The sequence below is a fragment of the Equus przewalskii genome, chromosome 17, assembly GCF_037783145.1.
Source record: "Equus przewalskii isolate Varuska chromosome 17, EquPr2, whole genome shotgun sequence".
Taxonomy (NCBI): Eukaryota; Metazoa; Chordata; class Mammalia; order Perissodactyla; family Equidae; genus Equus; species Equus przewalskii.
Window position 1 is genome coordinate 16623091 of NC_091847.1, and position 26968 is coordinate 16650058.

At 39.6% G+C, this 26968-nt stretch overlaps 1 protein-coding gene across 20 annotated transcripts in view; it reads right to left on the reverse strand.

The window, feature by feature from the left end:
- Window positions 1-26968, reverse strand: part of NCKAP5 (NCK associated protein 5) — a 917518-nt gene that overhangs the window by 193362 nt on the left and 697188 nt on the right. For all 20 annotated transcript variants that reach the window (XM_070581217.1, XM_070581213.1, XM_070581211.1 and 17 more), the window contains one exon: window positions 2666-2734. In XM_070581217.1, coding sequence (XP_070437318.1) covers window positions 2666-2734 — 69 coding nt within the window. The remainder of the gene's footprint in view (window positions 1-2665; window positions 2735-26968) is intronic.

The window sequence follows — 26968 nt, forward strand, 5'->3', positions numbered from 1 at the left end:
TAACAGCAGGGGTGATGGTGAAGTCTCTGTGTGCACTCTTGTGTGCATGTGCATGCCTAGTAAGCCCACGTGCATGTGTATCTATGGATGTGGGTCTGCTTCCTTCTGAACAAACACACTCTTTTTTTGGAACACACAGAGGGAATTTCTGACTCCGAGTCTTTTCCCCAAATCCTCAATATGTTCTTCATTTACAGAAAACAACAATCAGTGCAAAAGGGACTGAAGCACGTTTTAAATTTACATTTTATCCACCTGTGTGTGTTTTATGAAACCCACTAGCAAGGAAATAACTTACATGAGGCCTTACCTTGTTAGTTTGCCTAATTAGTATAAAAAGCCTTGAAAAGAATTTCCAGTTGGCATTATTACTACATTCAACTACCCCTTTGAGAGTGTTCTCTTACAATGCATGGAAATAGATTGTCTACTCGCATGCAATTAGTTACAAAACAACTGGCATGTGTAATCAGGGGCCAGTATTCATGAATACAAAACATTTACACTGCTCAAAGGTGGTTGTTGGTTGCAAATCACCTCTTTGGCAACAGTTCATTTTTGCAATTAAGAACAGAGGGACTCTCCCTGTAAAAATTCTATCTTCAGTGGAAGCTTTATAGGAAATGATTTTGTGGGTGAAAACATGTCTTGCCCAACACATTCTGATGAAATCTTCAGAACGCGGGCCTAAGGAACACATGGAAAACAGACTACGAGTTTCCATAAAGAAATGCTGTAAGTTTTCTAACTGATGGGAAGGGAGGACTTGTGGGAGAATTGTGACAAATGAGAAGTTTCTGTGGTGTGGTTCACATAAATTTGACTTCTGAATAGAGATTACGTCTCATCAGAAATTTCTGTGCAGGAAGTTAAAGCGAACCTTTGCTGATCAATACCTGTCGCCCAAGGGCGATATTCATCCCTTTAAATATCCTTGGATCTATTTGTCTCTCTTGCCCTAAACTTTGATTGGACCAAGAGCCTCGGGAACAGGGGTCAGATGTGCTGAACTGGCCTCATAGACTCTGAGTCATCATTCCCTCTTTATGTCAACTTACTTGAGTTATTCTTTTAACTTTGGACATTGTAAAGATTATTTTGAATCTTTTTAGGTCCTGTAAGGGCAGAGAAATGCAAGCACCATTTTGCTTGAGTAATTAATGCATATGGCTGGAAATAGTAAACCATTAAAATATTAAATAATTAAACAATTTTCTGAGGACATTTTGAGGGTTCTTCAACCCCATAGAAGTAATTGTAACACAAAGTGGTCTGTCTTATGAGGACAGTGGCTCTCAGACTTCGGCGGGCATCAGCCTCACCTGGAGGTCTTGTTGACACACACACTGCCAGGCCCAAACTGAGTCTCTGATTCTGTACGTTTGGGGTAGGACCCGAGAATTTGCATTTCTAACAAGTTCCCAGGTGAAGCTGATGCTGCTGGTCCAGGGATAAGATTTTAAGAACCACTGGTATAGGAAAATACCAAGCACAACTGGAACTCTGAGGACAGAGACCACTTCCAGTGTGAAAGGAGGAGAGAGGTATATGGCGGAGGTGATGATGTCATAACTGGTATTTGAGGCTGTGTTCTTTGTAGCATAATTCATCACCTTATGAGGACAGGGCAGGGAGGGGTGTCAGGAAGAGGGAAGGGGTAAGAAAGAGCAAGAGGAGTGTGTTGGAAAAGGTTTTCCCAATTGTTAGTGAAGAGAAAAAGACTGAAGATATATTGCTAGTTTCCACTGGTACGGTAATGACACCAGGATTAAATGTAGTTTTTCTTATCTGCTTAAAATCTGTCAGCTATATCGTAACAATTCTCAAACTGAATCTACTAGAAGGATATGTGTAAGTTTTAGGGTATTGGGTAGAAGCCTAAAAACATCATCCCATTAAATTAATAACTCCAATCACCAACAAAGTCCCAGATGACAGCTTGTCAGTGAGGTGAATGGCCAGTCCCGCCTGGTTGATATGGTACAGATCGATGGTATAGCCCCCCACAGAGTGAGAGCGAATGGCTGAGAGGGGAACAAGGGCCCTGCACACACTTCAATTTTCCCCTTGCCTCTCAGGATCTCTGAAACGTCCACCATCTTTGCCTTCATCTCTTCATTATCATCAAATAATATTTCTTGAGTTTACTCGTGCATGTGGTCCTGTCTTCTTCCATTCTGTTCAAATTTTCTTCCTCACTTCCCTTTCTCTTCTTGGCTTGTTCTCAATCTACTGATTTTTTCCCTCTGGCTGCCAGCTGTGAACATCATCCCCACCCACTCTATCAAGGATTTGCTTTTTCAGAAATGGCATCCAATTGGAGATGCAGCCTGCTGATCCCAGCCCTTCTCATTCACAGGCTGGAGTCACACTTACTGGAGAGAAGGAATTTATCACACAGTGAAGCATCACCCAACTGTGCCCCAAGAATATTAAACAATAACCAAACGGGATTTTACAGATGCCTGTACACAGAAATAGGGAGGGAAGGGGAGACGGAGGGGGATTGACTGACCCTCCTTCTCTAAGTCCACGTGTTTACACCTTTCTTTGGAGGAGAAATGCTAATGTTCTCTGGAGGCTGGAAACAGACATATACTGAGATCTGATTAAGGGAATCCTAAATAGTACAGCCTCTTAGAGAGAACCCCTCCATTCCCCTTACCTCATCAAGACATCTCTCATACTGTTCCCGCTGATTTTCATTTTCCAAAGCCAATGCTGAGTTCTCTGCCTGCAGTAAGATACAAAAATAATACAAGTAAATCAATGAAATGTTGTGTTGTGTGACAACTTATTCAATACAGTTACTAAATATATCTCCTCAGGATCCAAAACAATCTTTTAGAAGAATCTTTGACAAGTTTGCTCCAAGTACTATTATAAATATCTCAGGGACAACTTCTGTCTTATCAACTTGTTCACAAAAATACATTACCATTTAAAGAAATGCAAAACTTGATATTCTGAACTGGTAGAAAATCAAATCATGGCCTGATGTGAGAGTGTTCTGTAAAAAAGTTTACAATGTTTATTTCATTCTATGAAAATGTAAATGTAAGAAAAGCCTTCATCCACTTCATTAAGCCCTGTCACAGTATCATAACCCAATATTTGTTTAGGCCACAGAAAAGAGTCTCAGTTAAATTCATGAAAGTATAATTCCGAATGCAAACTAAACTTGTTAATCAATGACTTTTGAATATAAGAATATAATGAGAAATTTAAGAATTGAAAAAGCCCCTCGCTCCTCCCTCAACCTTTTTAAAATTACTATTTTTCTGCTCCTCAGAGCCATATGGGTGTCTGAACATTAAATATGTTACTATAGAATACTAGGTTGAATACAGTTGCTAGGTTACTAGTGGAATAATAAGGGGAAAAAAGCAACCAATATAAACACGTTAGGTTTCAGAAGGAGTAGGAAATGGTAGCGTGAGACCCGCCCTCCACATCTGGTGACCTGGGTCCACTTGAGCTGCTGTGGCTCCAACCTGAATCCTGAACTGTGCAAGTTAACTCTCCCACAGCTGCGACAGTGACCCCCGACCCCACTGCCCCAGGCAAATTCGGACCCCTTCACTACAACCCTCCCTGATCTTTGGAAGTCGGGGGATGAAGCTGAAAATCAGTTCTTTCAAAGTATAGTATGAATTTTGGGTGGTACACAGATTAACACTTTTCCTCCAGTTTCTTCCCATAAAGTTTTTTTTTTAAGTTTTTATTTGGAAAAATTTCAAATTTACAGATGATTCACAAGAATAGCATAAAGAACTCCGATATACTCTTTTCTCAGATTCATCAATTATTAACACTGTGCCCCACATGTGCTATCTCATCCTTTCTCTTTCAATTTCTTCCCCACAACTTGAGAGTAAGTTGCAGACATGATGCTCTTTATCCCTAAATACTTCTGTATGTATTTCCTAATAACAAAGACATTGTCTTACACGACCACAGTACAGTTGTCAAATTCAGGAAATATAACATTAATACAATACCACAATCTAATCTTTAGTCCTGATTCCAATTTCATCCATTGTCCCAATAATGTCATTATATCAAATTTTTTCCAGTCCAGAGTCCTATTCAGGATCATGCATTGCATCTATTTGTTATTCATACAAGATCCTTTAATTTGGAACAGTTCTTTTGTCTTTCACGCTGTTGATTTATTTTTCTTTCTTCTTTTTTTTGTAAGAGTAAAAGCCAATCATTTCGTGGAATGTCTCTTAATTTGGATTTCTTTCAAGTTTCCTCTTGCACACTTGGCAGGAAAAACACAAAAGTGATGCTGGGTGCTTCTCAGTGCATCATATCAGAATCGTATCATGTCTGTGTGTCCCATTATTGGACGTGTTAACTTTGATCACTTGGTTAAGGTGAGGTCTGTCAAATCTCTCTAAAGTTACTATTTTTCCTTTTGTAATTAATAAACAAATTGTGGAGAGATACTTTGAGACTATAAAAATATTCCATTCCTCATCAAACTTTGATCTACTTATTTTAGCAACCATTGATGGATCTTGCCTGAATCAATGATTACTTTGGTTGCAAATGGTGATTTCTCACTCCATTATTCTACCTACATTTATGAGTTTGCATTCTATCACAAGGAAGTGCTTTTCCAATTTCGTTATCTAACAGTATCTTATATTATTGAAATTGTTATAAATTATTATTGTCAGTATTTATTTTGATGCTCAAATTGCCCCAGCCTTGGGAAAGTGAAGTCCTTTAAGCTGTGTCTTTTTGACATGTTTTCATCATTTTTAAAACACTTTCTTCCTTTTTGGGCTTAGGGAACTGTTTCAGGTTCATTTTGCTTTTTCTTTGCCCCGTCTCTGAAATTGACCATTTCTCCAAGGAATCCTCTCCCATTTAGTTGGGGAATAATATTTGGAAGCTAAGATCTGGGGGTTAACATGTGCCAATTGCTACTGAGGAGTCATTGCTGATAGTCCCTTTCAGTGGAAGGATCTCTTTCTCTTCCCTCTTCCCCCTCCTCACTACACACACACACACACACACACACACACACACACACATACACACACACCCAACCCCCACAGAATTCTTCCTGTCTTCCCCTTTTAATATTTGTGTCTTCCTTTGTCTACAGTGAGAACACAGGCAGCCAATATCATTATATTTACTTATATCTTTGATCCTACAATGCATACAAAATTGTTACCCTACAAAATATAGCAAGAAGAAGAGTTCACAATTTGATTTTTCTTTAGAATGCAGGTATATAGTAAAAATACCGTTTTCAAAAGTTACTAGATTGGTTCCTCCCTCCTCTTTAGTGTGGTCATGCTATTCATTTGAAATTTAGTTCATTTATTTCTGATAGTATTCAAATTTAATTTCTCCTTTTCTTGTTGGTTTCATTTTATTTTTTGAATATGGAAAACATTAACATGATTCCCAAGGTCAAAATTATACTAAAGGGTACACTCAGGGAGGTGTCACCCCCCTCTCCTACCTGTCTGCCCCATTCCCTTCCACCTCCTGCAGATTCTCTGATAGAGTTGATTGTTCTGTTTTGGTCTTACTTTATCCTTACCATCTAGTTAAATCATGTCCCTTGACTCACTCCTATTACGTATGCAACAAGCAACTTCCTCCCCCTTCCCTTTTCCTGCCAGTTCTCTAGCTGCATTCTTTCTGCTTTATCAGATCATGTCACCTGCACGTGTCCTACTCTTCCATCTTGGTCTTTATCTTTGGTTGAGCCTCCTTAATGGACGATGGCTGGGGAAGTTTGGTCTTATAGTTCTCTTATATTTCTATAGCATCTTAAAGTTTCCCTCTTCTTTTTCCTCTTCACATTCACATCTCCGAATGGCACCCTTCCTTTTCTCTTGTCCCCTTCTCCCCAGAAACACTGCCTCTCTGCGGCAGCCACCTCAAGTGCCATCCACTTTCAAGGCCTGCCCTACAGCCAGAACTGAGGACACCAGTCTCGGCCTGGGGTCAGTATTGAGCACGTGGTGTGGGATCTTCTCACTCTGGGAGTGCTTTCCTCCCACGCTCTGCTCCCACCCTCCCCTGGGACACCCAGGCTTGCAGCGGAGTTCTGTGGGTATTTGCTGTTTGTTTTCCTACTCACAGCAATTTGAAGTTCTAGTGCTGTGTTTTCTGGTAATGCAGAAGGCACGGATTATGTGTGGTTTTATTTCCGCATCTGATGATTTCCTTGTTTTCTTTGGTGGATGTATGAATAGTTTCCGACTTAGGCTGTTCGTTACTTTAATCAACAGTGAAACTCGACTGAAGTGATTGAATCAGGACGGAGCACAAAAGTTGAGGGAATCTGCTGGGTGGAAAGTCTGTTTGGAAGTGTTCTCACCACTGTCAGATCATCTCAACCTAGTCAGAGCTCCACCCAGGATTCAAACTCCTGTTTCTTCTTCAGGTGTCAATTCTAATACTTGGCTTTGACCTCGTTCCTCTGGGCCCAAATCCCTGTTTTAACCACCGCCTTAACACACCTGTCCCTCAGTGGGATCCTGCTGTGTTTTTTCCATTCTCATCATGGACAGACATCTGCCACATAGCCCAATCCTTCTACTCTCATGCTAAACAGCTGTTTGGACTTTTTAAGTATTATCCAATACTTAAAGATTAACAATCCTTAGACTGTTTCTTCTCCAGTCCCCACTCAAACTAAACTGAAAGCCTTTCCTGACTTGTTGCTGTTTCCTTCAGGGATTGCTCTGGCCTGTCACAAAGACCCTTTCCAGTACCTGCAGCTGGTGTAAACTCTCAGTTCCTCAGTTCCTCCCCCGAGGTGGGAGGGCTGGTTCCAGGCTCCAGTTCCATCCCGTTGCAGTTCACTCAGCAATACCAGGTTGCATAACTTTTAGCAAGTCATTTAACCTTGCTGGGTTTTCAGTTCTTTAGTCAATAAACGAAGGGAATAAACTAGTCAATCTACAAAGTGACTTCCAGTTCAAATATTTGGATGCCATAAATCATGAGACACTGATAGAATTCTGATTCTGTAAAGTCATTGTTTTCTTGGGAGAAATTTGGCTTCTTGTGGGGTCTGCTGGTTTTAGTAATGCAACAGACAAAGGATAACGGGAAGAGATAAAGGAGAGAATGGGAATGCCCATTTATGTTGTTTTCACTTTAAATGTCTCAGAAAAAATGTGTAAGGAAATAAAGCTAAAAATGGGAATTTATATGGGTTATCTATATCGTACTCCTTCCCACAATATCACATTGCAATAACACTCCAATCCATTCATTCCGATAATTACCGTCATTACATCATTTACATTACTTGTCTCACTTTTACTGCTCTGACAATCTATTACACACAAGCAAATTAAATACCTAAAGGGTTCTGGTGAAGACATGATAGTCACATTTACAGTTAATGTGTTCAGTTACAGAGACCAGCTTATTTGATGTAATCCTACATATCCCAGGGGACAATGGAGATACTAACAATTATGCCAGGGAAGTTAAAATAATCTTGAACTCATGATTTTCTTTAATCCATTTGCATTTATTATAAATTCAGCATTAACCTGCTACCACCATGAGACAACAGGAACAAAAGAAAAAAAGCCCTTAATTAAATGTGACTTAAAGAAACAGTGAATATTTGTAAAGCAGGGATAGGAAGGGATAAGGCGGAAAGGGAAAGAGAAAAAATCTAGGTGTCACTACTGAGAATTACAGAAATGGTGACATAAGTCTTTTCCACTATAAATATGTCATTAAATCAATCTACCCCAAAGATGTAATTACAGCATTCAAGTAAATGTAGTGGTGGGTCTTCGTGTTCAGCTTTGTCTTCCACAACAATCAAAAACTTTTGCTAGGTTAGTCCCTGATTTAGAAGATTTCCTGCTCGGTGTGGTTCTCTCACGACTCCGAATTACAGGGGTCTAAATATGTTTCTGATTTCATCTCTAATGTCCCCAGATGTCTTTATAAAATTGAAGCACTGGGGCTGGCCCAGTGGCATAGTGATTGAGTTCGCACACTTCACTTTGGTGGCCCGGGGTTTGCAGGTTCGAATCCTGGGTGTGGACCTACGCACCGCTCATCACGCCACGTTGTGGCAGCATCCCCCATACAAAATAGAGGAAGACTGGCACAGATCTTAGCTCAGTGGTAATCCTCTTCAAGCGAAAAGAGGAAGATGGGCAACAGATGTTAGCTCAGGGCCAAGCTTCCTCACCAAGAAAAGAAAAAAATAATTGAAGAGCTTCATAGAGTAAACCCACACAATTTTCGTTTATTGTGGGAAATGGGTCTGAATTAATATATATTTAAAAGGAGCTATGTTTCTCAGAGGTCCTGCTCTATAAACAGAAATGCAGGCCAGAGCTTACAAATGATCGAATGGATGGATGCTTCTAAACCACTGTTCTACAGGAATTCTCTAAGTGCTTATTATGCTTAAAATCTTTTTATACTATAAATTTGCTTAATACAGTTGCTATGGTCTAAATGTTTGTGTCCTCCCAAATTCATATGTTGAAATCCTAATGCCTAACGTGATGGTATTAGGACATGGGGCCTCTGGTAGGGTCTTAGGTCATGAAGGCTGAGCCCTCAAGAATGGGACTACTGTCCTTGTAAAAGAGGCTCTGAGATCTTGCTAGTCCCCTTCCACCACATGAGGAAAGAGTAAGAAGACTCTGGCTAAGAACCAGGAAGAGGGCCCTTACCAGAACTCAACCATGCTGGCACCTTGATCTTGGACTTCCCAGCCTCCAGAACCGAGAGAGATAAATTTCCATTGTTTTTTAAGCCACTGAGTCTGTAGTACCTTAGTATAGCAGCCTGAACGGACTAAGACAACATCCTTTTCCACACACCGAAAGTAGAATAGTTCTACACAAAATAACCTCTCTCTGTATAAAATAACAGCTCCCCTGTAGGCTTTTCACCTTTTATACTCTGTCCCCATTCATCCATGCAAACTTATAAGTTTGCTCCTTGACAGCGTGCGTCATCTCTCTAGTCAGGTCCAGCTCCTGTTTCTCTCATGAAGGTCGGGTTCTCGGTCCCAAGCCTGCACCATTGGTTCTGCTGTTCTAGCATGGACTCTGCTTCCTTTTCCCACTGCCTTTCCAAATTCTACTCCCTTTTGTAGTCTGGCTGAGATCAGAACTTAAAAAACTTAAATGGGGGCATATATTCAGATTTAAAAAAGTAATTTCAGACGTACAGAAAGGTTTTGAAACCATTACAAAGAATTTTCCTATACCTTTCACTCCGACGCCCCTAAGGTTACCTTTTACCACACTTGCTTTATCATTTGCTTTATGTCTACCTATAGTTAGAGATAATTTTTCTAAAAAACATTTGAGAGTAAGATGCAGACATGATACCCCTTTACCTCTTAATACTGTGACGTATATTTCCCAAAAACTACATTTTCTTATGCAACCACCATATAGTTATCACATTCAGGAAATCAACTTTGATATAATAACTAATTCACTCTACAGATTTTGTTCAAATTTTACCAATTATCCCTCTAATGTCTTTATCTAGTCCAGGACCAATCCAGGTTTCCATAGCTGCATTTAATTACCATTCCTCTTTAGTCTCCTGTATCCTGTGGGAAGTTACTTTGAGACTATGTAAATATCCAAAGTCTTTGAGATTGTGCAAACATCCACACTTTTGTTCATTAATTTTAGCATCCATTAATAATGTCTTGCCTAAAATAATTATTACAGTGTTGGTTATCAAATAGTGATTGTTTTAAATTCCACTATTCCTCCTCCATTGACTAGTTTGAACTCTATTATAAGGCAAGGCCATACATACATAAGAACTTTTACCTATATGCTCCCAGTGGTGGTGATACACAAACATGTGGATACATTCCGATGTATCTTTTTTGATAATATCTTAAAGACAAATTAAATAAGTGATAAACAATTTTTACTCTTTGCATATTTCAATACAAATCTGATTTACGGTTTCTAAGTTTCCAAACAAAAAAACCAGTTTACAGCACCTGACACATTTTGACAACTGGCAGAATATTTAAAGTTTCTACTTCTCTACACTGAACTGAGCAGAATGGGACATTTAGTTTTTGCTCATCACTTATAAATGATAATTGCACTAATTACTAGTATTGTCATAGTGGCAGATTAAAGATGATTGCAAATGCTTTGTGACTTATCTCCTTGAATCTGTGTTGGCCTTACTGACTTGCCTGACCAATAGAATGTGACTAAAGTATCATTTCTGAGACTTCGAAGGCCAGCACAAGTAAAAACTTTTTTTACAGCTTTTACCTTGGCCTCTTAGACACTAGATCTTTGGGCCTTGAGCTGCCATATAAAAAGGCTGCTATCTTGGTGGCATAAAGCCCAGGTCCTGTGGAGAGTCCCTGAAGGATGAGATGCTTTGTGGAGAGGGGTAGGCCAAGGAGCACTGAGATGCCAGATATGTGAGTGAAGATGTTGTCTTGAAAACGGATATTTTAGCTCCAGCTGACACCGCATGGCTTGAAGACGAACCACCCAGCAGTGTCCTTCCCAAATTTCTGACCCACAAAATTGTGAGAAAAATAAAATGGCTGTTCAAGCCTCAGTTTTGAGGTAGCTGGTTACACAGCAATGGATAACTAGAATAGACATTATTTAGATGAGCTAGAACATCAATTCTTCCAAGAATGCATCAAATTACTGATCTCTTACTATCCTCCAAGAGCTATGCTAAGGGGTATATAAAGATATACAAAATATTGGGGCTACCACAAAGAAGAAAATAGCCTAGCAGAGGAAACTAATTTCTCACCTTGAAAGCTATAATGCAATAGGATCAGAGCATCACAAAAAAGAAAAAAAAGAAAACCCAAGTAACTTTGGATGAGGTACAAATGATATTCCTTGAGGAGGTGATTTTGATCTTTGACTAAGCCTACTCAATAGGCATTCAAAATAACAAAAGTCCTCATTGGAATGGATGAAAATAATAGTCTAGCTTTGAATAAAATACCAAGGAAATGACATTTGACTTGTATTAGCTATCAGAAATAAATTATCCAACCATGCTAGAATCCTGAGTGTAGACACTGTCAAATTATCATATAAGTGATTCATTTCAGACACCAGCCAATACTCATTGCAGAGGAAATCTTGGGTTCAACAATGATGCAAAAGAACAAACCAATAGTGTGCAAATGAAAGTGGCAGAAGTTGAGCAGGGGTAGAAGGGCGTGGAGGAAAGAAGAAGGCAGAAAGAGGAGGATATCTTCTGAAGAGAGAAAAGAGAGAAAGAAAAGAAAAAGTCCAATTCACAGTAATTAAAAAGGTTGCATCCTGTGGCTTTCCCTGTTGCAATAGCTGGTCTTTTTCTGAATGATATCTTCCCAGCTTGCTGAAAACCCTTCAATTCAGCAAAGGCAGACAGGTCAGAATAAGGTCAGGAAAAAAGTATTTCTCTAAAATTATAGTCTGACCCCAAAGGTGGCAAAGTATGCTTCTTTATGATTGCCAGCCTGAATCGCAGTCGTACAGCACTCTAGTTAAATAACACATTTGCTGAGCACAGTGCCATCCTATCAACTTCAGTCTGTGGGCTAAGGAATTTCAGATTCAGCCTTCCAAGAAAAACACAGAGATCCCCCAAATATCCCTAACTACATTGTAGTCTCTTCTATTTTGAAAGCTGTCTAAAAACATTGTGAGGTGAAAGTACCACGGGAGGTGCCGTGTGCCATCAAATATGCCATCCAAGCCAAGCATGCACATTTTAACCTAGTAGAATGGTAGAAAGCCTGAGTACAAAGGACCCAAGAACTGGACTTGGATATTGAAGCTTTTTCCCTTTATCATTCTCAATTAAAACTTACAGGGGTCTCTGGATCATTTTCTCATGTCTGGTCACTGTAGTGGCCATGTTGGGGGCAGTTGGCTAAAGGGTATTTCCCACTGACTGTATTTAAGAGCTACACTCTGCATACCCGGGCAATGTCTAGGGTTGCTGTGCATCTTGGAGGCAAATTTTGTCATCCTGTAAAATTTCAGGAAATGATTATAAGCTCTGCTCGCCTACCACAGTAATAAACATGGGCACACGCATGCCCATACATGTTCAGACACAGTCAACATGTCCTTGCTCTTGCACTCAACAATGCTTAGCGATGCCCACTAAGTCCAGGCCCAGCACAAGGCAATGGGGACATAAATTAAAATACAATGGCAGCCCTGTCTCCCGGAGTCCAGGATCCCAAACAATGAGAACATGTTATGCAGGGCCTGTCTCCAGGTTCATTTATGAAGAGTTGAACAGAAAACACTTCACAGTGAAACCTCTGCGTACTTCCAGAATTTAAATCCTTGGATGAGGCTTTAGGCCATGGTTTGCAAACTTGAGTATGCGTCAGGATTACTTGGCGTGCTAGTTAGATCGCACATTGTTGGGCACCAAAGCCAGTGTCTAGATTCAGTGTATTTAGGGCAGAGCCTGAGAATGTACATCTTAACAAGTTCCCAGGTGATGCTGATGCTGCTTTTCTGGGGACCACACTTTGAGAACCAGTGTCTCAGATGGGTCAGCTTCACAATGAAGGCAGTCGTCACCCCCTGGCTACCACCTCCTTCGAACTGCTCAGGAGTTTATTACTCCTTCTCTGGAAGTGGGGGTGGTTCCATGTTTGTCAGCTCTACCAGAAAGCCTTCAGGAATCTCTTGAGGAGGAATAGGTGCCTCCTCTCTCTGCTTCCACAACGCTCCATCTGCATATTTCCAGTAGAGCCCCTGCCTTAAGATTTTCACTTCAGACAGGTAAAAACACCGTACAATTTTATACTTTGCTTTCTGTTATTCTGTCTGAGTCTGCTTCTCTCCTACTACATTGGTAATTCTCACTGGGGGGAAACAGTCCCCAAGAGGATGTATCTGTGTGTGTGTGTGTGTGTGTGTGTGTGTGTTAGAACAGGGGAAAATATGCGTGGTTTGGAAAAATACTATTTAATTTTGCCTTATATCTGGAAAATAATAAAAGGTAATGCGAAAGCATAATACAAACAGAAAGGAAAGCTCGATAATATTCTTGCCTATGGGGATATACAGGAAAGAAATCCGTGTTTGGAGTTGCTAGGCTGTAGGAGAGGTAAGAGGAATATAGCATCCTAGGAGGAAAACATGAGATTGTAACAGGAGGCCACAGTGTGCTTTTTAAATTTCCTTTTTATTTTTATTTTTTTATAGTAGAAAGAGACCTGGCCTTTGAAGTCAAGCAAGCGTTTATTTGGATCTCGGCACTGCCTCGCACCTAACATTACCTCAGGCAAGTCACTTGGACTCTTTGAGGCTGTCTCCGCTTTGGTAAATGGGAGTGATAATAAGTACCCGTCACTCTTTTGGGGTAGAATGAAAAGATGAATGTAAGATATATCTAACCCTCAGCTCAGCCTGTTGTGGGATTCAGTCAATGTCAGTTTCCTTCTGTCCTTTGTGAAACAACTCCCATCTGAAACCTGGGCAGCTCTCCAGGTTTAGCAGAGGGAGGTGGAGTGAGCCAGGATAGAAGTTATCCTGTTGACTTGGGTGGGTGGAGATTTTGCCAAGAGAAGTGTAACCTGGGCCCTCCATACTGGGTATTTTAAACAACCTCACATATGGATCAGCCTCAGGCTCTAGCTCCTTTGATCTGCACTCCCCCTTTTCTTTCCTTCCCCCTCATTTCTCTCTCATCTCCTTATTCCCACTTCCAGGTGTTCAGTTATCAACTGCCCTCTCCGGATAGAAAGCCCTGCTCTCAGAGAGACTCACAACCTCATTCGCATTAAGATTCAAAGCTGATAAATAAAGCACTGAGAGGATTTGCATTTTTAAGAGAGGATTAAGGAGTGAATCTTTAATTGTATCATTTTAGGAGTTAGAAAGTGAGCAAGTTTGCAGGGGTGTAGGATGGTCTGCCACAGGGCATCGCATTTCACCTTGAATTCATACCCTCAGTGATCGCCTCCTCGGCTTTCTTGAAAGGCCTAGAACTTGATGGGGATCATCTCCACCGTGTCTCAGGGTAGCTGAAAAGAACAAGGTGCTCCTCACAGCTCTTCCCAAACTGCACACATGAAATAGTCACCTGTCTGATTTGTGGATGGTGTGGAGCCAGGTGCCTACCTTACACCTCGCAGCCCCTGCCACCCCTCGGTTACAGCACCTGAACGTTGCAGGGCTGGGTGGGTTACTGTCCCCCTGTCCCCTGCTCTTTGAAGGTGGCGCCACTGTTTTCCCACACCCTACACTGTGCCTGGAACGTGGAAGGGACCCAGACTGTCTGTAATTGTGACCCTTTCTACACATAGTTCTTGCATCCCAGGGATGTAGACTGCAACTAGGATCAAAAAAGGAAATATTATTTGGTTTAGGGAGACGAACATTCCTGTTTTATGCTTCCAAGATGCTGTATCCTGATTCTACTCAAACTTACTTTGCAAAACCTTGACACTTGCAAAAGCCATAGGTGTGACATTTTAGCAAATCACCTCAGCTGATCCCATTCCCCCCCTCCACCCAAGTGCTATAAACAATAACAGAAAAGTCCAAGTAAACCCTTCCGACTGACGTGGAGTGAAAAGAACAAAGCCACAGGGTAGACACAGGGCAGTCAGTGGCATGTGGACCTAAAATAAGAGCTGCACACACCAGCCTCCCAGCAGTGGGATCACATTCTCACCGCAGCAGAACAACAAACTCGTCTCTAGAAGGTGCTGGCAAATGTTGGACAAGTGACTCTTTGGGAGAGAAGAGCCCTGCTTCGTGGTCTTCTCCTATACCCATGGTGTAAGTATTCCCACCGTGACTGATTTCGAGCTCCCAAACAGAGTTGGGAGGAGACTCACAGGAGCACAGCCATCATATGGTATTCCCATCATACAGGATATAGAGCTTAGATAATAGTAAAATGCTGGAAAATAATTAGGAAGTGATGAGTTTTGAGTGTGCGTTACCTTTGTCTTTAATTAAACGTAAGTTCACAAAATTTAACTAATAATAATTGCTGTGTTGAACTAGAGGTTCACAAAATTCTTGAAACAGTAACAACTGGCACTCGAAAGCTGGTATGAGCTGGCTTTTCTGCATACCATTGCTCTTATCCCATCATAGAGCTTGAGAATAACTCTCAAATGGTGTAGATGCCCATTTATATCTGCTAATACAAAGGGTTTGCTGATTGTGTTCTGCTTGGGGTTTCATCCAGGAATCTATTTGACCCACTGGTGATCATCAGGCCTCAGCTCAGATGCTGTTCTCAGCTCTGCTCTCTTCCTAATGTCTGTTTACACAATTTGGCTTTGGAAACTCAAGGATAAAGCACCAAAACTATCAGTAGACACACCTACTCCCTCATTAATGAGGTTGCTTCCTTTGTCTCTGCATTTGCTAAACTGCATGAACCTGATCATCACACCCCTTCAACTCTTACCCCATCACTTTATTCCTCTCCTTCCCAGCTGGAAGAGGAAAATTGATCTATTCTGCCTGCAATAGACTGGGCTCAGGAGTCAGACTTGTGTCAATTCAGAGAAGTGAAGATCTGTGTGTCTCACAAGTGTGTGTTCTTAAAGACCAGTACAAACATTCCATTATTCCAAACACTTAATAGTACTGTCAAATAACTCCTATTAAAATTGAAAACCTCAGCAATTTAAAAAATTGCATATTTGACCTCAAGATGTAACAAGTATTTTCCAATCATGGCAGAGCCAAAAATTCAGGTACTCTAAAATTCTTAGCAAAAACAAACATTAAATATATTTACCCCCTCCAGTGTGCTTTCAGAAATACAAAATCTATGACTTTCAAGCAATAGGGGACGACAGTGAATTTTACAGTTGCGGAAGAGTTGCAGAGAAATTTCACAGAACTGAGAAATGTAAAGGGATCTGATCACTTTGTTGAGTACAGAATATTTGTGATATTAACCATCGGTCATTTGAGAAGTTGAACTATACAAATCTTAATTGATTCATGGAACATAATATTAGTTAATACCTTGACCTTATTACCTCATTTAATTGAAGACACCTAGGTCGTATGGGGGTAGATAGCATTAGCTCCATTTTATAGACAAAGAAACTAAAAGAGAGTCTGTCGCTTTTATGTTACAGGGATATATTCTTTGTATACACAGTCGTCATTCCTTAAGTGTTTTGAAAAACACAACATAAAATATAGTCTAAGAAATGTCTAAGAGTCCAAGTGTTTGCTCCCACTCCACCAGGAAGTAGCCAGTTCAGGTGGGGGAACTGACTGGGAATCCATTCAGAAATAGGAATCTCTGACCTCTGGACTATACAGGAATAAACAGGAAACGCAAACCGGGAGGAGGGGGAGAAATAAGTACAGACATTTGTGTTCCAGGAATCATTTTACCAATAGGGGAAGTCACTTAAAAATGTAAGTTAAAACTACAAAGATATACCATGACACATGCACCAGATTGGCAAATGGAACAATTTTCTGTGGTAAGCGTTGCTGAGCATGTGCACCAACAGGAGCTCTCATATGCCACTGCTGGTAGTGTAAAGTAGGACACTCATTTTAGAGCAGTTTGGCTTAACCTACTGAAGGAGAAGATACTCATACCTTCTGGCCCAGCAATGCCATTTCTAGGTACATCCACTATAGACTCCTGTGAACAGGTATACCAGGATGCCTGTACACATGGTTCATAGCAGCTTTGTTCTGACCAGTCCCCAGATGGAAATAACCCAAATGAAGATTAACAGTACAATGAGCAACTTGTAGTCAATTTACATAATGGAATACTATATGTAAATAAAAAACAATGGAATAGAGCTATATGTATAACATGGATAAATAAGGCAATGATAGCACTGAGTAAGAGAAGCAGAACATATATTTAAAAATATACATGATGTGTGCGTGCACACACACATACAATATCGCAACATGATTCCATGTTACAAAGTTCAAAAACTGGAAATATTGAATTATGTTGTTTAGGGAGACAGACATAGGAAGTAAGACTCTTTTTTTCAAAAAGCAAGGAAATGATTATTACAAAAGTCAGATTAATTATCACTTCTAGTGGCGAGAAAGGAAGCTGTGAGGAACCTATCGGGGTCATTCTAGGCTACTGGTGGTATTTCATCTGTTGACCTAGTGACAGTCACTCAATTTGTTGCTCTATAATTTTGTAACTGTAAATACACATTTTATGCACTTTTCTGTAAACATATTTCACACACAGAAGTAATAGAGCATGAAGCAGGGCTTGCAGGCAAGGGAGTTCTGGATGGGCCTCTGTGTACTGGGGCAGCCCATTTCCACTCTAACAGGGTTATTGGGTGACAACAGAAGAGGGGGTGACGCTAGTTAGGGATAAGGACAGAGAGATGGAAGGAGCCAGATGCTGTGGTGAACGGACATGACCAAATGTGATAAGGAGCGACTGAAGGGGAAGATGGGGAGATGAAAACACATAAGACCGCAGGGATCTTGTCAAGGGGGACCTACCCCTGAAATAAAATGGTGGCCTTGAGGGAATTCAGGACAGATTTATCAGCTCCCAATCAGTTCCTAGATGAGAAGGAGAGCTGAGAACCGGAGACACCATGAAGGTTTATATTCCAGGTCTCTGAGAGGGTGAAAAGGTCTTTAATAGAAATGGAGAGCAAAGTGAGATAAACAGTGTTATGGGAGATTTTTAGAAAAAAGTCTATTGCTTTGCCATGTAATGATTTTTTCCCTTTCCTACAGAGACGACTAAATCACAACCAATGTATAACTCTTGTTCTTAAACAAGGTATGCCAGTAGCCACACTGACCCCTCTCCTGTTTCTTTCCATTGTTTGCATGTTCTCAGGAAATCCTTTTGTTAAGCAATGCTGATGGCTCACTCTATTATCTTTAGGGAAGAATATTGTTCCTTTGCTTAAGAGCTAGCAAGGAAAATGGTATTAAGCTTTAGGGAGACTGTGATTAAATTTAATTATCAAGCATAACCTCTGGCCTTTCCACTGAGGACAGCTGCCCTTCCAGTTGGTGGAGCAGATGGACAGAAGAGAGTCAACGGAAAGCGCCCTTCAGCCCTGCTCCCCACTTTCATCTGTCTCCAACACGAGTGGGCAACCGCAGCTCAGGGGCACTCGGACACTCGAAGCTTTCAGCCTTTCTGCAAGGGTGCAGGGTAACAGAGGCAATGAGTATGTAAGTATAATTTAGTTTGGTCATCACCTTTAGCTGAAACTATCAGGACACGTGAAACCCCTTGATCTATTTCTATCATTTGTGTCCCCAAATTTCCTCAGGAGGGTTAAAAAAAGTCTAAATAAGATCTGGCTATGAGAAAGGAGTTATCCTCAAATTTGTGGCAGTTTTCAAACTAATCAGTTTTGAAGAAATAAATAGTTCAGTTTTGTATGTGTGAGACATGAGAGTAACATCTGGAAGAGATCTATCCAGGAGTTGGAAATGTGGGTCTAGTTTAAGACAGAAGCCAGGGCTAGAGTCATTGCTGTAGCTGTGACAGAGAAGAGCAAGGGAGCTATGGAAAATGATGACGACAATGACAGTGAGAGTTACCAAGTATTGATGGTTACAAGTATTGAGGTGCCAGGCTCTGTGCTCAGCACTTAATATACTTTAACTCCTCAACAGTCTCTCTAGAGTGTTATCCCCATTTTACAGATGAGCAACCTGAGGCTCAGAGAGATTTAGTAGCTTTCTTCAGGTTACACAGCTCTAACACAATCAGAAGTACGCTACACTACTACAGTAAACTTCTTAATATCTTGAGCTCCCAATTGTTTTGCTATAATGAAATTATGCTAAACTGAATCCCTTCTAGAAACCACATTCCCTGTTTGCAAGCCCAAGAGCTAAAAGGGAGTAGATGATTTTCCACTCCTCTTTAGAGAATTGGCAAGCAGCAGGATTTGCTTTGAAACTCGCGGAGAAAGAGGAGAGCTAAAACATTTACATACCACCCTAATTCTTCTCATTTTAGCTTTTAAAATTTCCTGGATTGCTTTATGGGGTGAGTAGGTTAAAGTTGGCAGATATTTTTAAGCAGTTGGGACTCAGGTGATAAGGGATGAGGAGAACTGAAATGTAATTCCTTTTTGAGGGCTGGATGAAAGAAGAGTAAACACCCCAGCTTTTACAGCTCAGCTCAGGTACAATAACAGACATGTAGGTTGGGAAGCTGGCAGCCACCAATTTTATTAAAAGACTTTTCTGTTTGAATTACACATCATTTTACCAGATCATATTGAATCATTGTGCACATTGTGTACTTACCCAGTGATGGTAATAAGGAGATATTTTATACCTAGATGACGTCTTATAGAGATATTTCAAGTATAAGCATCGTGTGGTATCAAGAGACGTGGCTTTTTAAAACCACCAGCAGCATGATGCGGCAGATAAAACAGCCAGAAACACATGGTTTCAAGCTCCGGCATGTACTTACTGTGTGACACTGATCAAGTCATTTAACCTCTCTTGGCTCTCATAATCCTACTGGACTAAGTCATCTCCAAAGTCTTTTCCAGCTATAAAATCCCAGAGTTTTTGAATTTATATAGTAATTATCCAAAGATAAATAACCACAAAATCATAGATTTTTAAGAGATGATGAAGAGGATCATACTTTAACTTGTGTCACAGTACAACAATCCCTTTTACAAAATTCTGAACATATATGGTCCTCACTCGTTTCCTTCTTTGAGTCCATGAAAGGGTCAGCCAACTTCTGCTACAACTCACAGAGCCTGGCTGGCCTCATTTCACTAAACCAGACTTTGATGCAATCTGCTGAGCTAAGAGGAGGGTAACCAAGTCAGAATGAAGTCTCATTAAGACAAACATGGATAAAATGTCGGTCTCTGCACAGCAAAGCTTATTTCCACGTCTCAACAGATGGCTAGGAAAACAATGTCTTGTTGATCTGGCTAGAACAAATGATATACAAACAACTCTTCTATCTAATGAGAGAGTATGTGTGTAGTTTATCTATGTATGTTTATCTGTGTGTACGTTTACTTGTGTGTGTGTGTGCATACAGCATATGCCAGTGCCATTGTAACAGGACCCACTCAAGTGCAGCAAGAGTAACTTCTAGGAAGAGTTTTGTAAATAGAGTCCTATTTAACATCAAATAAACTCAGCAGGAATATATGAAGGGCTTCCAACAGGGTGCCAGAATTGTCTAGAAATGAGTAGTTTCCAAGTACTGTTCTAAATGTCAACACCTGTTGCATTTGTATTATTTCCACTTGCTATCATGTCAGTGAACTCCAGGATTACCTTTGCAACTTGCGTAATATTTTCTGTTTTGTAGGTTTTACTGATCAGGCTCAGGAGCCAATCAAAATAATGTCTGTGAGCCCTATTACTATTGATATTGCCCTCGGAACAAACTGAATAAAACAAAAAGATGAAAACTGAAAAAAACAAAACACACACGTGTGCACACACAAACAGCACCCCCCCCCCCCATAAATACATACATACGAACTAGGGTTTCTCAACCTCAGCACTAGCGACATTTTGAATCAGGTAATTCCTTGTGTTGAGGGGCTGTCCTGTGCATTGTAGGACGTTAAGCAGCATCCCTGGCCTCTACCCAGTATACACCAGTACATCCCCCTCACTCAGTTTTGACCCCAAAGTTTTGACTTTGCCAAATCTCCTCTGGGAGGGATGTGTATATATATGTGCATACAGTCATCCCCCTTTATCCATGGGGGATATGGTCCAAGACCCTCAGGGGATGCCTGAAAACCCTAGATAGTACCCCCTACTTGTAGATCTATGTGCATATATCTGTGCATATATCTACATACATTCATATGTTGTTACATATGCATCAATGACATCACATCTATACTTGCATGGCACTTTCAACTTCATAAATTAATTTTATAAACTTTTAGAGGTAGAAGGAATTGGGATATCAAATCTAACCACACAATTTTATAGATAGAGGAAACTGCAGCCCAGAGATATAAAATATACACTGGGCCATTGCTATTCATCTTTTGGTATTAGACACAAGAATACGAGAGCTGAAAGAGATAATTTCATCAAAGCCAGTCTCTGCTTTACAGACAAAAAATTAGGTCTCTACTTTTTGTTTTTCTGACCCCCTACCCGTTACACTTATCGTTCTGATTACTTGCTCTAATAGATTGGGTATTAATAAATCTTTATTTTATTCTGCAAGATGGTAGACTTTGTGCCCAAGTTACTTGAAGAGACACCTTACGGAGCATGTTCCCTTTGATCAGGTAAGCGCTGACAGGTTGAGACAGCTTCAAGCGCAGGTCTCACACCTGCTGAGTTCCACTTAGGTCCCATGGCACCGAGAACACAATTATCCAGTCAATTGCTCTGGAGGGAACATCATCTCCAAAACATGACTAAGTTCACACCATCGTAATTAATCAGACAACTGCTCTAGTGTGATGGCAGTTAACACTTCACAGACTTGGAACTGTCTTTTTACCCCAGAAAACACTGTTCACATTAAGGACAAGTTCTCTTTACATAAACTGGGTCCCACATTTGGATGCTAATTAGCAAAATAATACCCACAATGCAATCCTACTTAAACATTTCACCTCTAGGTAGAAAGGCATTAAGTAACAAGAGAAATGAAATAGGATTGTGTCAGTATATTTGTTATAGAAAAAATATTTAAGATCCCTTATAAAAAACTGGCCTCCTCATATTTTTTTAAGCTGTCCTAGAATTATTGTCTTTTAAAAATGTAGCTTTTGGGGACTATTGAGACAGGACTATATAAAGAACTACTTTAAAAGAGCAAAGAGCAGAGTTGCTCTGTGCGTTAATTACAGGTAAATATATGTCAAGAGTTTGAAAGGGGCTGGTTGGAATTTGCAAATGCTAGTACAGGGTTTTCTGCCATAATGATGTTACGTCATCTTCTCATGTTTGAGAGCAGAGAAAAGACTTATTCCTACTTCTAGTTGAGACGAGTTTTGCTTTTCAAAACCAAAGGTTCTCATCTTCTATAAGCATTTGAGCTATTAGTTCCACAGCATTTTTAGGATTCCTGGATTTCTATGCATATTGATTTTTCACTTACCAACATTCACATATAAAAGCAATGATTATTGTGCATCACAATGATAATAAACCTGATTTTAAAGCATCAAGGTAAAAAAAGATCTGTATTTGTCTAGAATGAAGTATTCTTAAATCTAAGAAAGTCACTTATTATTCAAAGAGCAATCACAACATGGTTAAGAAATGAATGATCCGAGAGAGGGGAAGGTGTAAAGGAGGCATTTATCAGGCACTGAGGGAAAAGCGAACGATGGTTGATGGGTGAGATGTTCAGCTAGAACTCCAACTAGCAATGCAAATCTCTGCTAGGTATCACTGGTAAAGGTCAAGGGGAACAGAGTTATGACAGTGAACTTTAAAAATACTGACAGGAAACAAGAGTACTGGTTTCCATGTGTGTTGCCTTGCTATTCACATAGAATCATTAGTCCCTTCAAAGAAAAGTGTATTGATTTACACGGACATTCATTTGTCACATCCCGCAGAGTACATTAAAAGCTGCCCAAGTATTTCAAATGTACTCAGGAAATTTGCCTTCTCACCTGTGTGCAGTCTGGGATCTTGGTTAGAAGGTATTTTTGACATGAACGGCTTGATTCAAGAGAAAGTCAGCAGCTTAACAAATGTAGCTTTGAGACCCCTCGCAGATGTCTTACTGAGAAGTTGCTCTCGTGGTTGATGGACACTGATGGGGAATTCATCAAGTGAGAGGACTGCAAGGCATTGGATGCGAGGGGATTCACCAAGGAGGGACAAGACAGTCTTCATCTTGCTCATCGCTACAAATTCTCTGACTTCCCTTGTAGCTTGCGATTCCCACCTGCATGTGACTGCCAGGTGCCAGGCCCTGTGTTAAGTGTGGGAAGTAAAACCAGTGATGGATGGGGGGGTGGTTTCGGCATTCACCTATGTAGGTGTGAATTCTGGTTCCACAACTTATCAGCACTTCTACCCTGGACAAGTCACTCACCCTCTTTATCACTCAGCTTTCTCGTCTATAAAATGGAGGCATAAAAACAGCTGGATTAAGTGAGATAATAGGTTGTTATGAGGTTCAAATGAGATAATACAGGGAAAGCACTGAAGAAGATGCCTGATTGACAGTAACGCTACATTGTAGAGTTGTAGTCAATGGCCACATGTGGCTATTTATATTTAAATTAATTAAAATAAAAAATGAGTTCTTCACTCACACTGGAAACATTTCAAATGCTCAATGGCCACATTTGGCTAAATGGCTACTATATTAGAGTGTACAGAAAGAGAACATTTCCAACACTATGGAAAGTTCTATTGGATAATACTATTCTAGAGGTTTCTTCTTTTAAAAAAAATTATTCACTAACACTTTACAGGCATTATTATTTAATCTGAGCACTGGCCCATGCCTGACAGTCACTGAAAATTATTTAATGTGTTGACTTAAGAAACATATGTTGACAGACATCAACTCATTATATTTTTATTATATTTCTTCTTTCAAATCATATTTCCATCATTATCTCAATTTACCCTCACAATGTCCTTGTGAGGTAAATATTCTAAGCATCCATCATTTTCATCTCATGCAGAGGGAGATGGATATCGGCAGAGTACGTATGTCCTATGAGCAAACATCTATTCTTTGGAGACTTTTGAGAATAAAAAGGTAAGGAATGCTCCTCAGGGAGAATAAAAGTCCTTAGTTTTCCTGATTCATAATTAATAGGAGTTTATTGGGAATAAAGATGAAAAATGCATAAAAGTATGAAAACAAAAATTGCTCAAAATTATACAACCCATAGAGAACCACCATTAACATTATGGTGTCTCTTTCTAGAGGTATAAAATATATATCGTATATTGCAGTTCATTTGTTGGGTGATAATTTTTTTCACTTAAAATAGAGTGGATATTTTCTTACACCATTAAAACTTATTTGGTAGCATTTCATGAATGCACAAGAGTTTATGATGGGGATATACTACAGTTTATTTAACCATTTCCCACTTTTGCTATTAAATATAATGCTGCAAAGACTGTGGTTAAACATAAATCTCATATTAAATCCTGCATTATTTCTTTGGGATGGAGCCCTGGAAATAGAATTACTGGGTGAAAGCCCTAGACCGTTTCCAGAGATTCCTGATACGTATGACCACTTGGTCTTCTGGAAAGGCTACACCGATTTTCACTCCCCTAGAAGCATATGTGAGTGTCATTGCTCCTTCTCCAACACTAATTACTACCATCTAAATATTTTTCCAATTTTGTAGGCAAAACATCTTCTTTTGCTATTTCATGTTTGATTTCTTTGATTACACATGAGGCTAAATTTTTTTCCTGTGTTTATTAGCTAATGGTATTTTCTATTCTGTGAATTCTCTCTTCACTTCCTTTGCCCAGGTTCCTGCCGCATCATAAATAAATTATGAATTTATATGAAATCGTCATATACTGTGGATAGTAAAAGTTGTTTTAGTTCTGATATGTTTTCTTTTTTCCTGTCTTTAGTTTGTGACATTTTCATGTTCATAACTTATAAACATTTATAAAGTCAAATAAATCTTTTTCCTTTGTGATTTCCTTCATTGATTTTATAATTAGAAAGGCCTTTTCACACCAGAGAGCCATTAAACAGTCACTTTTGTTTTCCTCAAGTTTAATAATGTTTCGATTCTCTTTTTTTGCTACATTTACTTCCTTAATCCATATGGGACTTACATTATATTATGCCGTCAGGTGAGCATCTTATTTTCTTTCCAAATAGTGAGAAAATTGTTCCTGAACATTTACAGAATCAGATTTTGTTTCCTTATTGTTATGCGATAGCCCTTTTATAAGTATTCAACTCTTAAATATGGTAAGGCCTCTTGCTTGATCACTTATACTGTTTTATTGATGTAGAATCATAAGCACATTGCTTTCAGTACTATAACTTCATACCATTTTAATATCTGATAGAGCAAGCCACCATTCGTCATTCCTCTTGTTGACAAACATTTCTTGTGGGTTTTTTTCTATATGATCCATAGAACCATTTTATTACGTCCTCCTCACTCACCACTCATAATCCAATTGATTTTTATTTCTTTTAAAATTTAATTCAACCTTTAAATTATTTTGGGAAGAAGTATCAGCTTTGCAATATTTGGCCTTCCTGTTCAGGCGCAACATATGTCTCTTTATTAAATTCTTTATTTCTCTAGGTAAGTTTTATAGTTTTCTTTAAATGGGTTCTGTACTTTTCTTTAAATAGTATTTTATGACTTTCATTACAATTATACAAGCAATTTTCCCCAATTATTTTTGAACCATTATTCCTCATTGACAGAAAACTACTGATTTTTGTAATACTCATATCTGACTTTATTGCACTCTTTTATTAATTCTAAGGTTTCTTCCAGTTGATTTTCTCATGTTTGTAGTGTAGATAATGCCACTTGCAAATAACAATAAATTGTTCCCTCCTTTCCAATAGCAGTGGTTTTATTTCTGATTCACCTAGCGAGGAAGGTGGTGGAGCTTCCACAGCAATATTAACTAAAGTATGCTAACTGCTGGCGCTATGGTTCCTGACTATAGTTTAATATCTATAGCATATTTTCCTATTGAGAGTAATACTGTCTACCAGATTAAGATAATCTTCCTCCTATTAAGGAGTTCTATTTTTAGCTCTAATTTTCTAAGAGTTTTAAACAGGAATTGGTTTGGAATTGACTGAAACACTTTTGATCCATAATTTTCTCTTGGGTGGAGTTTGGTTTTATCAGATTTGGGTATCTTTCCATCCTGTTCTAATTTCTGGAATAACTAACAGAACAAGAGAATTACCTAATACTTGAAATTTTACAAGAATTGTCCATAGACTGTCTGACTAGAGGGACTGAATTCTGGTTTAACTAGATGAGGGACAAATGAGCTGTTAATAAAAGGGCCAACAAAACTGTAGAAGCAGACAGGCACTTTCCAGATGAGGGATTACTCTGCAAAGAGGGCAGGGTTCTTGGAGTTGTTGCCATCACTCTGCAGAAGCGAGATGGATGCATCACTTCCAAGCAAAATTTGGTTGGATGTTGAGACTGATGATACCACATACACAACAAGAGGGTAGGAAAAAGTTTATTACTCAATAGTGAGGTTCTGAGAAGATCAGGAAGCTCTTCCACGTAGGTCAGAAAACGGCTTGAGAAAGCCAGAGCTTCCACGGTATGAACTTACTGTGCCAAAGGAGGGAACACCCAGATTTTCTTAGCAACTTGCCCAGATGCAGCACAGAAAGGAGAATGGTGGGATTTGAAAGCTGTCAACAAACATTCAAAATGGAGCCCAACTCTTGATTACAGCATGGGCTGAGGGAGGAGCAGAGGAACCCTGATGTGATGGTGGAGAGGAAAGGAATGAAAAGTGATGGCAGATGACCCAGGAGTTTGGGAGGCAGTAAAATAGCAACCCTCCTCCAAATCTTCAAAACTGCATGATGGATAAGGGATTCAGGTACAAAAGAATTTTTGTTCTTCACAGGTGTTACTTGAACAGTTTACCATTTTGAAGAAAATTTACTGAGTTCATGCTATGCCCTAGAATTGCAACTTCTGTACTGTAATCAAAATATTTGTTATAGAAATTCCAAAAGAATATTTTAAACATGCAAGTGTAGAAATACAAAGAACTTAGCCTCTTCCTAGCATTACATCTCACGTTCTGGTAAACAGAATTACCCAGCGTAGAAAGGCAAAATCTAAATTGACAGGCTTTCTACAGTCATAGGTAGCTGAATCAACAGTGTGGAATACATGCTTATTAACAACATTGACAGCTAACCTTATCAAGAATTTACTATGTACCAGACCTGTGCTGAACACTTTGCATGCATTATCTTCTTTAATCTTGAAGGCAAGCTTACATATTGTGCTATTATG